The 13,772-nt window shown below is 41.3% G+C and overlaps 2 protein-coding genes and 1 long non-coding RNA gene across 3 annotated transcripts; 1 reads left to right on the top strand and 2 right to left on the bottom strand.

Annotated features, from left to right (window-relative positions):
• Nucleotides 1-1,919: 1,919 nt before the first annotated feature.
• LOC135489335 (uncharacterized) lies at nt 1,920-4,251 on the top strand. The gene is made up of 4 exons (XM_064774646.1): nt 1,920-2,264; nt 2,504-2,626; nt 3,134-3,471; nt 3,804-4,251. The coding sequence occupies exons 1-4, from the start codon at nt 2,027-2,029 to the stop codon at nt 3,906-3,908; spliced, it is 804 nt and encodes a 267-aa protein (XP_064630716.1). The 5' UTR covers nt 1,920-2,026; the 3' UTR covers nt 3,909-4,251.
• Nucleotides 4,252-4,832: 581 nt separating this feature from the next.
• Nucleotides 4,833-5,471, bottom strand: LOC135489922 (uncharacterized). Its single transcript, XM_064775553.1, has one exon. It carries the CDS (start codon nt 5,469-5,471, stop codon nt 4,833-4,835), a length of 639 nt encoding a protein of 212 aa, XP_064631623.1.
• A 4,357-nt stretch (nt 5,472-9,828) lies between these two features.
• On the bottom strand, nt 9,829-12,238 carry LOC135489371 (uncharacterized). The gene is made up of 4 exons (XR_010447145.1): nt 11,958-12,238; nt 11,117-11,219; nt 10,709-10,819; nt 9,829-10,452 (listed from the first exon to the last, which is right to left on the bottom strand). It is a non-coding gene; the product is annotated as an uncharacterized LOC135489371 (long non-coding RNA).
• Between the last annotated feature and the right edge of the window lie 1,534 nt (nt 12,239-13,772).

The raw sequence follows: 13,772 nt of genomic DNA, 5'->3' as shown, positions 1-13,772 counted from the left end.
CCAAAATTGCCAAGACGTGCAGAAAAATCGGCCACCCCATTTTATGATCGTTTCGTTGTCAACATCGTCCTCGGCGACCTAAATTTACGGGATATATTAGGCCTCAAACGGCACCACATCGCTACGTTACAATACTATGGGATTCATACTACAATCTACTTCGTCACATAAGAGTTCTTATGGCCAATGGCTGGCAGAAAATCAAAGTTACATTGAGATAAAATCTTCTAACATCATTCTTACCTGTGCAAATTCGTGAACATGCCGAACATGTGCGACAGCTGGCGTGTTGCCAAATCTGGACCTACTTTCCGTCAATGCTGAATACGTCGATGAGAGCTCTCGAACTATCATTCCATGCAAAAAATGGCAATGACAACACCACTTATAACTTTAAATTATATTCCGGTTATGATAACACAACAGGCATCTTCATGATCATGATCTTTCTCAAACTAACTGAATGACCTAATCGCATTGGACGCACAACCACATATCAATCCGCCCCGACGATCGACACATCCATTCGATTCGATAACACTCGATACAGTTTTATAAACAAACAAAGTTTTCGTGCTTTTAGCTGTCAACATCAATGGCTATAATATACTCCTGCAGAATAGTAGAACTAATAGAATTAATTTCCGAAGTTTCCAATAGTTTGAACACAAATCAGAACATCACCCATCAGCTGGACTCAGATCTGCATAAATTACGATAAATAATGAGGTCGTCGCTTCAATTTCGCAAAGAAAGTTGATTCCATTCGAAGGTTGTTTTGACAAAATTCCGTTGAACTCATCGTTATGAGGGCATTTGAACACATTCTCGTTGATCTTTTCTATAAACGTGTGAAGTTTCGTACCAAAATACATTTCCGTAAAGAAAATTTGTCACTTACAAAATCATCGCTCCGGTAGAAATAAAAAAGTCACCGCCATTTTCTTGATCGTCAATTTACCCCAGACGAGCCGTTCATACAGTGGATGCACTGGCAATACCAGCAGTCCGGTATTCCCTCAGGTTCGAGGTTTTCATGTCAGTTCGCGGCGGGAAATTTAAAGCGGGGTCATCCGGGGTCAAACAACAGTTTTGCTCACTACCGCCAACTGGTGATATAAATCCACACTAATCTATTTTATATCAAAACTTCTGTATCATGAAGACCTTTTCAACTTTATTTCGAGCTTTTATCTGCTGGAATAGAGCGTCAAAAAATTGTTTTTTCATTTACGCATTTTGCCCCCTGGGGGGCTGAATTTGAGTCGAATCGCCCAAATTTTTTTCAGAAAGCAACATTTTCTGCGGTGTTTATAAGCAAGACTAGATTTAAAGTGCTTCGGTTGTATGATTACAAAATGCCCAACTTTGCCTACAGATGGATGGATGGATGGAAGGATGGCAGGATGGGTGGAAGGACGGACACCAATCGAATATCTATTTGACTAGCTCCGCTGACTTTGTCAGCTGAGCTAAAAAAACACCGATTGAGTAGGTTTAATCCGGATGCATCGGGATGCATCCGGATCGAAAAGTGACGTCTAAACGCAACAAGTCGAAAAAGTCCCGAATCCGGATTCTTTTTGGCTCAGCGCATGCGTACTTTCATAGTTTTTGGTACTACTGTTTACGTTGCACGATTATGTCGTCTGCATTCAGCCAATCCGTCATTGACAGCTGACTGAGAAAAGAGAGGTATTTATTTCTATCACTTTTGTATCTATGTGTGCCCAAAATGAAACCGGAAAGGTTTGATGATGACGATACGAATGACCTGATTGAGGTCTGGAGTGATATCAGTGTTCAGAAAAAGCTAGATTCTAGCTATCACAAGACGAGCACATACCAAGATATTGCGACCAAACTCAACTGCTCAGCCCCACCTGGGGTTGAGAGGAATTTTGATGGCAATAGCGTAATGCAAAAGATTAAACGTCTGAAAACCAGATATCGGCAACTGAAGACCGTGTATAATACCTCTGGTCAGGCTGGGAGAAATGTCCAGTCCTGGAAACATTTCGAGGCTATGGACCAAGTGTTGGGGTGCAGGCCTGCTGACGCCCCCATACTTTTCAACACAACCACTAGGCCTACTCCTGGCAACTGCAGCTACACACCGTCACCAGAGAAGCCGACAACCTCTGGGGATGTCCCTACGACTACGTCTGGGGACGAAGATGATGATATTGATAATTTTGACTTGGAGGAGAGTTTTGCCGGAATAGTAGGAGGAGATGGTGTCGGCAGCTCTCTAAAACTGAGAGGTAGGCCTACACGTCAAGAACCTATCTAATTTAAATCTTAACCTCACCTTGTCTACCAGTAGTTACTGAGAGGTTATTTATTTCATCTGACCACATGAATCATGCATAGGCTACGGTACGTTATCTTTCTAATATACAATACAACGAGAAGAGATGCATCAATGTTGCTCCGCCTCTCACCCTGTAACATACCGGAAACTAAGTTCTAAATTAATTTCTGAATGTGCTGTCTTCTCCAGCAATTATCGAAGAAGATGCAGAGAAGTTGGCTGATGATAACAATGATGATCAGCTCGACCCATGCATTCCATGTACAAGTGTGTTCCTCTCTCTCTCCGATGATGAGGATGAGGATAATGAAGGTAACTTATCAGGTACTTAGGTATTAAATTTTAAAAAAGGTAACCAGAAAGGCTGTCAGAAAGATCGTGTAGCTTTGAGAAGAGTGCCGTTGGCTAAATATATTTGAGGGATGGAATCTGGAACCTGAGGGAAAAGATATCTAGTTCAGCTGATTTAAAACTCATTGTTGTGATATGGGTAGGCTTCACCTTTCTCTAATTTAAAATCCTATAATAGATAGATAGATAGATTGATTGAGATCCTACCAATAATAAAGATGTTCCATCTTTCAAATATTTCCAAACAAGATGATAAAATAAAACCCAAAATTATTATTCTCCACATGATGAAGGATGTTGACCTCCGAAGAAGTAGACGAGTGAGGGATTTGCCATGTTCAGTTTGTGATGTTCAGAGTATGATTCAGATTATGAGTATGATTCACTATGATTATCAAATTACAGAAACAACCACTCTATCCTGTTCAGACTTCTCTTGATAACTTCACTTTCTTTCTTTAATTGCAGCACTTTCTGCTTCACAAAAGCCCTCGGCTTCAACGAGCAAGGGAGGAAAGGGAAAAGGAAAGGGCAAGACGTCAAAGGCAAAGTCAAAGGCAACACCAAAAGCTGCTTCTGCTTCTGCTTCTTCTAGTACATGTAGTTTTACCACTACTTCTGCCACTACCCCAGCTGCTGCGCCGCCCACCACCACTAGAAGGAGAAAGCGGAGCAGAATAGAAATGGCTTGTGAAGCCACGATTACATCCTTTCAAAGGTCCCAGGAAACCGCATCCGCCGTATTCAGAGAGATGGAGAGGGCAAGGCAGGAGAGGGAGGTGGAAATGGAAAGGAAAAGACTCGAGGTATGGTGAATAAACGTGGTTACCTTTTAGTTCAGTTCAGTTGGCATGCTATAGCAGTTAATTGGTATGGAGCCAAGTTCCATAGAGCAGCAGATCGAATTGATGTTCTCTCTAGACAACAGAGGCAAATCAAACTTTGCTAACCTTGCCCAAACAACCATACAAAAACAAAGAAACATGTCCTAAGGTTGCCAAGGCTATGTAATGTACATCAAATTCCTACACATTTTATAGTCTTATCTTATTTGCAGAAACAGTGAAAAATGCTCTATTTGAAGTCATAACAATACCAATATTGAACACATTGATCAGTTCCTCCTTTTATATTGTAGGCAGAGGAAAGAATGAGGGAGCAAGACCGGGCCCATGAGGCATCATTAATAAAGATGATGATGGAAATGATGACTCGGGACAACCAATCAAGCTCCCACCCCTAGTGGTCCAGCAGCATCCATGTTTCCACCACGTATGCTGAACTTTGGACAAGCACCTGAACCTCCAATTCACCGTCAACAGCCAGACCAGTATGGACAGTTACCAACAATGCAAGCATTGTCTCAGCAACCATTATTGGCAACAGAAAATAAAGAAAACATGTTCTCCCTTTTAACTGAGTATGTTCCAGCATACCAGAACCTGTGAGTGTGGTGAAACATGTACAGTGAACCTCTTATTTAGAGCCAGTAGTTCAGTTGGAATTACTAGTACCGGTACTTGAAATAAAACCGTGTCAGCAGCCAGAGGAACCTTTAGTCTTAAAGGAAACCTATCGAGAAACGCTTATAAAAATGGGGAGTTTTGAACGGCCCGGTCAAAACCTAAGGCGGGAATAAGCTCCCTTTGTTAGATATTAGCAGTTTCAAGAACCCCAAAGTAGTTGCTGATGTGAGCTGTTCATTTGGCTAACATTGCATAACATTACTGGCTCCAGTCAACGAACTTTCCAACGGTACCTTGGTTCGGGTGATTGCCTCAAGTGGCTTTGCAGCAGATGACTTCAAAGTTTGGGTGTTTTCTGGGGCAATTGAGTTGGATGTTTATCGTTCACTATTTGTTTATGGTGATATGAATAAAGACTAGCAAATGCTTTTACTTCAATTTTGTACAGAGAAGCCAAGTGTAAATGTAAATAGAGTTTTAGATAAAAGCATTTGCTAGTCTTTATTCATATCACCACATGTTTCATCGCTCTAGCTATAACCATTACCTTCAAAATTACAAAATTTGAAAAATAGGTCCAGCGAGAGATGCACGAGTGACAGTGATTTCGGTCATGAGGGTGTCCCTGAACTTTTCGTTGCCTGCTGTACACGCCATAGTTTGTCAAAAGTTAGCAACGGACGACAATCGCAGTGAATCACTTACTCTTCGATGTAGTAGTTCTTCAAGGTGTTACGTACAGCATGGGGATCTTCATTTCGAGTGGCATGAGCCACTGCCAGAGCTCTCATCGGCACCTCCATGTCGGCAATTCTTTCCTTGACCTTGTCCAGCCATTTGGCATCGAAATCATCCCCCTCCATCTCGCACAAATTGTGGAGTGTACAGCACGCAACAAAGAGTTCAGGAACATCCTCATGATAAAAATCGATGCGCTTCAGCAGACGCCTCCAGCGACCTTTCAGGCGGCCGAAGCTGTTTTCAACGACCATCCTATTTCTGCTGAACTGGTGATTAAAGTTTTTTTCCTCCTGTGTTATTGCCGTAGTTTCTGGATACGGTTTCACTATCCAACTGAGAAGTGGGTATGCGGGATCTCCAAGGATAACTGGTGGTACTTTCGTACCATTGACTTCGACGGACACATCTGTCAAGTAATTGCGCTCCTCAAACTCTTTGAAAAGTTCGGAGTGTGCCAAAACCTTTGCATCATGAACACTTCCTGGCATTCCAACACACAGATCACGAAAGCAGTATCTGTCATCTACCATAGCCTGACAGTTGTAGCTATAGTAACATTTCCGATTGAAAAAGTCGGTGTGGTATTCATGTGGTGCCATTATGGGAATATGGGTGCCATCGATAGCGCCAATACAGTTGGGGAATCCCCACTTGTTGTTAAACCGCTCAATTATTTCGCAAGCCTCCGACGACGACGGAAGCTGTATTAATTGAGGAGTAATTCTTGTAACGATAGAAAGGCAGACTTCCTTCACAAAAATTGACAGGCTGGCCCTGGAGATTCCAAAAATATCTGCAATTACATCTATTCACCTGTTCCCGCCAGCGTCCTGAGCACAGCCGCCACTTTTTGGTCGACAGGTACACACTTGCGCATAGCTGTGTCTCTCCTCTCCAGGTCTGGCCTAAGCATTTCGCAGAGCTTATGAAAAGTTGCCCTTGACATGCAAACCAAATAAGTATGAAACTTATAGTGATATGTTATAACTCTTAGAATTTCACTGAACAATAGTTTTGTACATGTAATTAGAATATTTATACATGCATAAACAAAATGAACAAAGGACTGACAGGGCTGGCATATGAACAAAAACCAGTTATTGTTTCAATAAAGTATGCCCAGCGGTCTCGAGCGCTCGGCCCAAAGAAAATCACCTCCTGTGATCTGTATACTCGGAACAGCCACTCACGCAGTCTTCTTATTTTATCCATTGATTAAAATGGCCAAAGTGGAAATTGCATAAAACACCAGAAAAATTACTAACAAGAGGCCCAAGGGCCTGGCGCTCAGCTGAGTTGTTGCTGCGTTGTTCGTATAAATTACATTACTCGTCAAACTCTACTAAACTAAGGACTCAAAGCCTAAGGATATTAGCTTCTGGATGTGTAACAGTGAATTACGGTAGACTGGCGCAATCTACTTCGAGCAAGCTCCACCCTTGCAATGTGTGCGCAAACAGATAACCTAACCTATATTGGACCATCAATTCTACACACAGCAACATGATTCATCCTCAGCTGTTACCATGATGATGATGATGATGATCCTTTTCGCAAATTGGTCGTCTTCTGTCTTTCTTCCATACTTCAGTGCCACCGGATGTAGTCTGCCCTTGTGGAGGGATCCTTTCAGCACCGGGACACAAGAATCCATGCGAATTGAATCACATGGAGAGACTAGCCCAATCACCCGCTTTTGGCTGGGTAGAAATGGGTAAATCTCGCAGACTGGACCTTAAACTCTACTGCCGACGTGTGAGGCCGGTCTGACAGATAAGTAAGTCGGGTCCACCTAATGCAGAAGGCACCAGTTTCCCTAACTAAAAGGGTAACATTAACAAAATGCTCTACCCAACTCTATTATTGCCTAAAGGCCTGTGTACACTAGTAAAATATCAGCAACATTTTTACATTTCCAGTTGCAACAAATGTTGCAAAAATGTTGCGTAGTGTGTACAGAGCAAAACGCGTCTTACAACATGTTGTAAAATTGTTGCAAATTAAATGCAATGCAATTCTTTGTTGCATGTTGTAAAAATGTTGCAAACTCTTCAGCCAATCAGAAATAGGATTTGCGTCATGTGATCTACCGGAGTTCATGTGACTTGAACAAGAAGCAGGTATAGCAACTCTCAAGTGAGTGTCTTGCTTCGTAGGGTGATGAAACCTTTTCTAGAAGTTTTTGTGTGACGGCTTGTCAGTCAGCCGCAACTCCTTTAGGCTGCGTATCCATAGGCTGTTCCGTGCCCTGCACAACATTCCCTTTTTACCGCCTGGCGCGCCACACGGACAATGAACCTTCGTTGGTGTTATTGATCGTTCCCATAGGTTATGCCGTGTCACATTGCGGGCATATATGCACTGTGGATTGGGAATACAGGCCCATATTGGGATTGAACATGTCCATTCTTATGCGAGTGAACAACACGGAAGCAATGTCTGAGGCGAAATTAATTCAAGAGGTTCATCAACGGGAACTACTCTGGGATCCCGAAACTGATGATTATCATAACAAGCACGAACCTGTAATTTGTTGCTTAAAAGTCAGGTTTTATATACATGTACATGTCAATTTGATGTTGCAAGTGAAAATACAAGTTACTTGTATTTTCATTTTCAATATTCATAAGAAATTGTCTTCTAAAATAATGACAGCGTGCGGATAAACGCGATTGACCGCTGCGAAATGAGGACTACAAAGGCCTACATGACCAAAAAGGAATATCCAATGGAGACTCAGGGCATAGTGCCAGGTCACAAGGCTGTTACGCCATAACGCCACACTACACAAGGGCATACCCTATGGATACGCGGCCTTAACAGGCAGTGGTATGCCCCATCATCCACCCTCATTTTGATCCAGGGCCTGGTCCATATTCTCTTTGGTTATTTCGCCGCCTCTTCCGTCTCTCAACAATGACAGCTAAAATTGCTGCAGAAGCACTCAAAACACATCTTCTCTCCTTGGAATCATCCATTTTCCCTCCAAAATACCTATTTCCCTTTGTTCCCACTAAAAAGTTTGCAACAATTTACCAACATGTTGTAAAAATGTTGCTAATTTGTTGCAATTTTGTTGCTAGTGAACACAGGGCCTTGAAGGGCTTGTTGCAAAATTGTTGTAAAAATGTTGGTAAAATGTTGGTAAAATGTTGCTAATATTTTACTAGTGTACACCCTGCTTAAGTCAAGTGAAACTCTTAACAAACCTTAGCAGAATGCCACCATTGAAATGTTGATAATAATGATAGCAAGTAAAAACTTTAAACAGATAGACTTGTTTTTTTTAACCAACTGCCACATGCGGTTTTCTTTATTTAGTAAATTTTGAGGTAAGTATTACAGAATGAAATACTTGAATACTAGAATTGCCTGGCTCTTCTGATGATTGCACTGGTGAACACCGAAGTCGATGGGATGTGCAAAGTCATAGCTCGATCCTCTCTCTTGCTCATCTTTGAGATGTAGTCACCAAATATGTTCAAATGCAGCTGCAGATCATTCCTGTCCTGCAAAACATGATGAGGAGATAACATTTTAATTTTGATAGAATAGGTAAGCTAGCCAAGTTTTATATCAAATACAAGGCCAACAACAACTGATAAGGCGCTAGGGCCGAATGATCAAGGAAGTTCATTGATATGATTGGGAATACATTGTGATAAGAGTGATGAATCGGCCCCGTTTGAAGCATTGTGCTATGTACAGTGTGCAAGTGTCAGTGTGTATCATATCGCATTTACTGTTTGTTGACATTTCAAATCGCTGGCGTCGATCCTCAATTACACTGTTTATGTACATTGGCAACCTTACCCGATGATATCAGAACGATGTTTATTATTGTCTTGTTTATTCACATTAGTTCTGCTATGTGACAAGAGTTATTTGTTGAGAAATCCATGATTTAAAGCCGGACTTTGACATCGTTTCTCAGACCAACCAAGCTGCATTTCGCAGATCGTTTTTCAACGATCGTCGACGAACTATTTCAAATTAATCACATCCAATTAAACAATCCAAGCCTTCCCTAATGTCATCAACATGCAATAACACAAGCAGCCAAATATTATCGCCTATGAAATTGTGAATTTAATGAGAACTTACCTCTGAATTGACAGAACGCGATCTATTCCATAGCATGGTCTCCTTACGTCTGAACTGCGCAGACTCGAGACGTGACGTTCGCTGCATGTGTGATTGGACGTGGGATAACTCGCGCGAAATTTAAAATGCTCTTCTTGGGGGGTGCTCACTAAATTGCGCCAGTAACACCACCTGGTGAGAAATTCATGAACTACGCCTATTGATAATGAAAGAGAAAGCTTTGCTCTATAAAATTAGATTTGATTCATGATCCCCAACTGAGAAATCAGCTGCTGGAAAAGTTTTTGGAAAATTTCGCTCGGTGCCACCTAGTGGCCAAACCGCTCATCCTGCCGGACCCACATTTGGTCTATTCAGGAGTCCTGAAGGGTCTCAACGCCTCAGAGGGAAAATCTATCGCCTATCCACCATAGTTTTGAAACGTGCCTGTTTAACGGACAGACAGACAGACAGACAGACAGACAGACAGACAGACAGACGGACACTCATTCTACCATTTACTCATATGAATAGCTCAGCTTTTCAGCTGAGCTAAAAATTGAGATGAAAATGAATGAATTCAGTCAATTTTGACTGAAAAAATTCATCCTGATATCTCAACGATCAACTGAGAAAACAGAAATCAATGGGCCAAGTGCGATGTTTTCCACACAACATAGCTTTCTATAGAAAGGCCCTTTTACCTCTATCAAAATGGGCCTTGCAGAGAAGCAACACCATTTCACTGCCATACTCACCTAAATTTTCTTTTCCACTGCTTATCGTTGTAGGTTTCTTTTGCAATAAGGGTCCACCATGCAGCTGTTCGAGCTTCAGTCCAAAGTGACTTGGAATGTATTAGCAAACAATCAATTGGAAGTAGGAACACATTGTACCGTTTTTATTAATTCCCAGCCTCCAATTTCCAGAGGGGGTATCAGACCTTTCCATTGCACAGACACCTACTTTGTTTGGGCAAACCTTTTTGCTTTTCAGCCTAATATCGGTACATTTAGTTATACCGGTAAAGCAAGTTTTCAATGTTTCTTTGGATTTCTGCAAAATCGCTTCAGAGGGGTCAAATATCCCAAAGCCAATTCTTTAGGCTCTTTTTGGCCCAAAGAGCATGTTAGTGCTGAGAGACCTGGTCATCGCAAAATTATGAGTCGGCAATCTTATCTACGAGTGAAAGTCAATCGCAGTCGCTCATCTCATTCGGCTTACCTAGCTAGACAGGCCTATGAGTATGACCCTTAATACAAACCTTTCAACAGTTGCTACTGATATGCAGAGCTGCAGGTTCAGATGTCCTAAGAATGCCACTGCTGTCTGCATTTCATTTATCATGTACAATTGAGACATTCTGGAAGAGAGATGTCTTTGCTGAGTATGACGCAGGTGATTACGGCGTTTACGACGTCTCTGCATTTGCTCCAGCATGAGTCTCAGAAGAACGTATCCGTTAACCGCTGGCATGAATATGAAACATCCATCTTACTGCAATTGAAACAAGAAAATATACATTTAGTAATGCAAAAAAGTCTCTGAGTCGGCCAGTCAGAAACTAAACATAATTCATTTCAATAATCAAGAAAGTGTTAGGAGACTTTCAAAAGAATTCTATGGCCACTTTAGGGGTAAGTTTCTAAGTGGCCATTTTCCCACAACAACCTTACAAACTGAATAAACAATTTGAGTTTATTTTCTTTTTTAATTCGTGTCACCACCAATGATCCAAGCAAACAATATTTACCTGATTTAAATGGGTCCAGTTTTCTTATTCCGTATCTGACACCTCCTCAACAGATCATCAATGGCTCCCAACCACAAACAATTTACAACGATTCCACAGGAAAAAATGACCCTGAAAATATGAAGATATGTTTCCAAATGTACATGGCAGCAAGGCTGGCAATGGGTGATTTCAAAGTTGGTTGTTAAAACTAACACATGACTAGCTTTCAAATCCATTTCGTTTAGATAGGATAAACGTCAGTATCACACTTAGAAGAGATAAAACCAGATCAAGCGTAAACTAAAACAAAGTATTACTAGGTTAGAAATTGACTACTGAATTAACTGACTTAGAAATCACCTAATGTATGGTGGCCTTCCCTGGTTCTACTCTACATGTAGGCAGACTGCCGATTTTAAAATTTACCTTCAATAGATTTGTATCCGAAGCCTTGAAAGGTCTTGAGGGAATGTTTTCTTCTCTTCTTCCCTCTTTATTTCATATTCATCAAATGCATTACTTGATTTACCTGCAAAAAATGTGCATAAAAAATTGAAATATCATCATTGAAATATAATCAACATGTTTCTCACTTGGTGGGGTCTTTAACTGCCCTAGCATAGGAACCAGATACAGGGAACCTCGGTTTTAAGCCTCTTCGAAGGACTGTCATTTGGTTAACTTACAGGCATACCCTTGTTTACAAACAAACAAAGCCTGGTTTTCAGGTAGAAGTGTAACAACATGTGGTATGGTTGAATTTCATTCTTACCTGGACCATGGAGGTATGACCAGTGACCAAGGCCTAGTATCCAGGACATGTGGAACATTGAGTCAATCACAATGATCGATTGAGTCCATATCATTATCAATCAAGCATTGCATTTTAGACTGAATGTTTACCTAGAGGCAATATTTGTTTATCAACAAGGCCAGGGGCAGGGGGTGGCCGCAACAACTGGCCCATTGAGTGATGTTGATGTTTTTGTACCCCCTTTTTGTACCATGTGTACACACTATATTATATAGTGGTGTATATAATATACACCACAGTGCCAGTACCAGTGAGCGAGTGTGGACGATACATGCACGCACAGTCGACACAGTACAGTGCATGCAGTGCCAATGACCAATGTCAATGTTGAATGTATGACTGAATGAATGAGGATTTGAGTGACTGCATGGAGACCTGAGAGTAGGCTACAGTCTAACAGTCAGTGCAATCAACAGGATTGAGCAGTAAAAAACAGTAAAAAAACATGTAAACCTTTGAAAACCACGCAGACATGGTGATGGTAGGGTGGACGCAGTGTCGCCAGGATTATTGTCAAGAATTCATGGAATTTGCGCGTAGCAAGTACCAAACCGTTATTTTGATACCTCCACAAGCAATTCGGTTTGGAGAGCGAAAAGCTCGCCGATTTCGACGCAATTTCGACGGAGTGCGCTGCGTCGTCTAAACGAGCGTTTTACGAAAGACCGGAATGCGGTCTTTTTGGATCGAATCCGGATCCGATCGGAATGCGGTCTTTTTGCCTGTCGTCTAAACGGCCCTATTTTCATGAGGCCGTGACGTCGTCCACGACGTTCTCGACGTTCTCACGTCATGAGAAAATTATGGGAATTTTGGTCAAAAAAAGGAGAAAATTGCCAATTATTGTACATTTACATGTAAGAAGCACTATCAATGGAAACCCGTACCACTTTTTTCAGAAAAGAAAAGCCAGCAAGGGAAAAGCAAGCAAGGCGAAGGGTAAGAAATTTTTATTAGATTCAAGTTCCCGTGTTGGAAATAACAGTGGTCATAAGATATATAGAAAATGTAGCACTTGTCTTCATGGCATCATTGCATCACATCATCAGGAGGATAGGATTTTTGATAGAAATTTGCAACCATAAGCTGATTTAGAAATTTAATTTGCGGAATGAGGAACTGACCCCTGTATCCTCATATCCAATCGGGGGGGGGGGGGGGGGGGGACAATTTGGTCGCATGGCCATCAGAATGAAATGTAATTGACTTATTTTGCAGGAGACTATTGCGCAGCTGAGAGAATAGACAACTACGACCCCAAAAACAACACGTATTACATAAAGTGGCAAGGATATGATGCGTCCCACAACTCATGGGTGAAAGCGGAAGACGTAACTTCTCCTCTCATCTCTTCTTACAAAGAGAAATTAGGTAAATCATGATTGAAAGGATGATGGCTGTGTGCTCTATGCAGTTGATGTTGTAGTGGTTGTGAGTCAGGCTGATGCAGCAGTTTCTTAGAGGTAGTGCCCAATTCGAACAACTGTAGCTTATCACATAATCATCGTTTATCAGAATTGTGTTAAAACACAGAGTCAAAAGGAAGGATTGACAATCAATTTATTGAAATTCCTTCAGATGATACATTAAAAGATGTCATAAAACTCACCTGTCCATTCAAAAGGCTTTCGTATTGCAATTACAGAACGGTTTCTATTCAATAAAAACACTTCGCTGGTGAGAAAATTATTGGGAACACTTCTAAGCAGTGGAAGTCTTTGGTTCAAAGGCATCTCAAACCAGTATGAGGTTGCAGCATGAATGCAGTGTAATTGAGATTTGCTTGTTTTCTTCACCTAGATTCCATATATTTTGGTAGTGTACCCTTGAAGAAAATGATATGATGTCGTGTGATACTAACATCTGCATAATAGTGGTTATTTTAATTTTCTCTATTTTAGGTTCCGGAACGCACAAGAAATGATGCACCTCATGTCGATTGTTGAAAAAATTGTTGTGAATTTGTGCAAATCCTCCCGCCTGTGTTTTTTAGACAACGTCACGTCCAACAAGAATACTCCTGCCACATACGGAAATACTGCCTTTGAAGACGTCATTCAGAATGTTCGGGTTACTTAAGGATTTGTCACACCCACCCATAATATACACAAGATGTCATTGAAAATGCTTCAAAAAATGTCACATCCCACCTGAATACGCCTGATCGTATGGAAATAATGTCTCTGAAGACGTCATTCAGAATGGTTTGGTTTACTCAGGATATACTAGTAATATCCCAATCAACCTGAATACGCCTGATTAAATGGA

Source organism: Lineus longissimus, chromosome 6 (assembly GCF_910592395.1).
Source record: "Lineus longissimus chromosome 6, tnLinLong1.2, whole genome shotgun sequence".
Taxonomy (NCBI): domain Eukaryota; kingdom Metazoa; phylum Nemertea; class Pilidiophora; order Heteronemertea; family Lineidae; genus Lineus; species Lineus longissimus.
The sequence above is the reverse complement of the archived record's forward strand: the minus strand, read 5'-3'. Positions and strand labels throughout refer to the sequence as shown.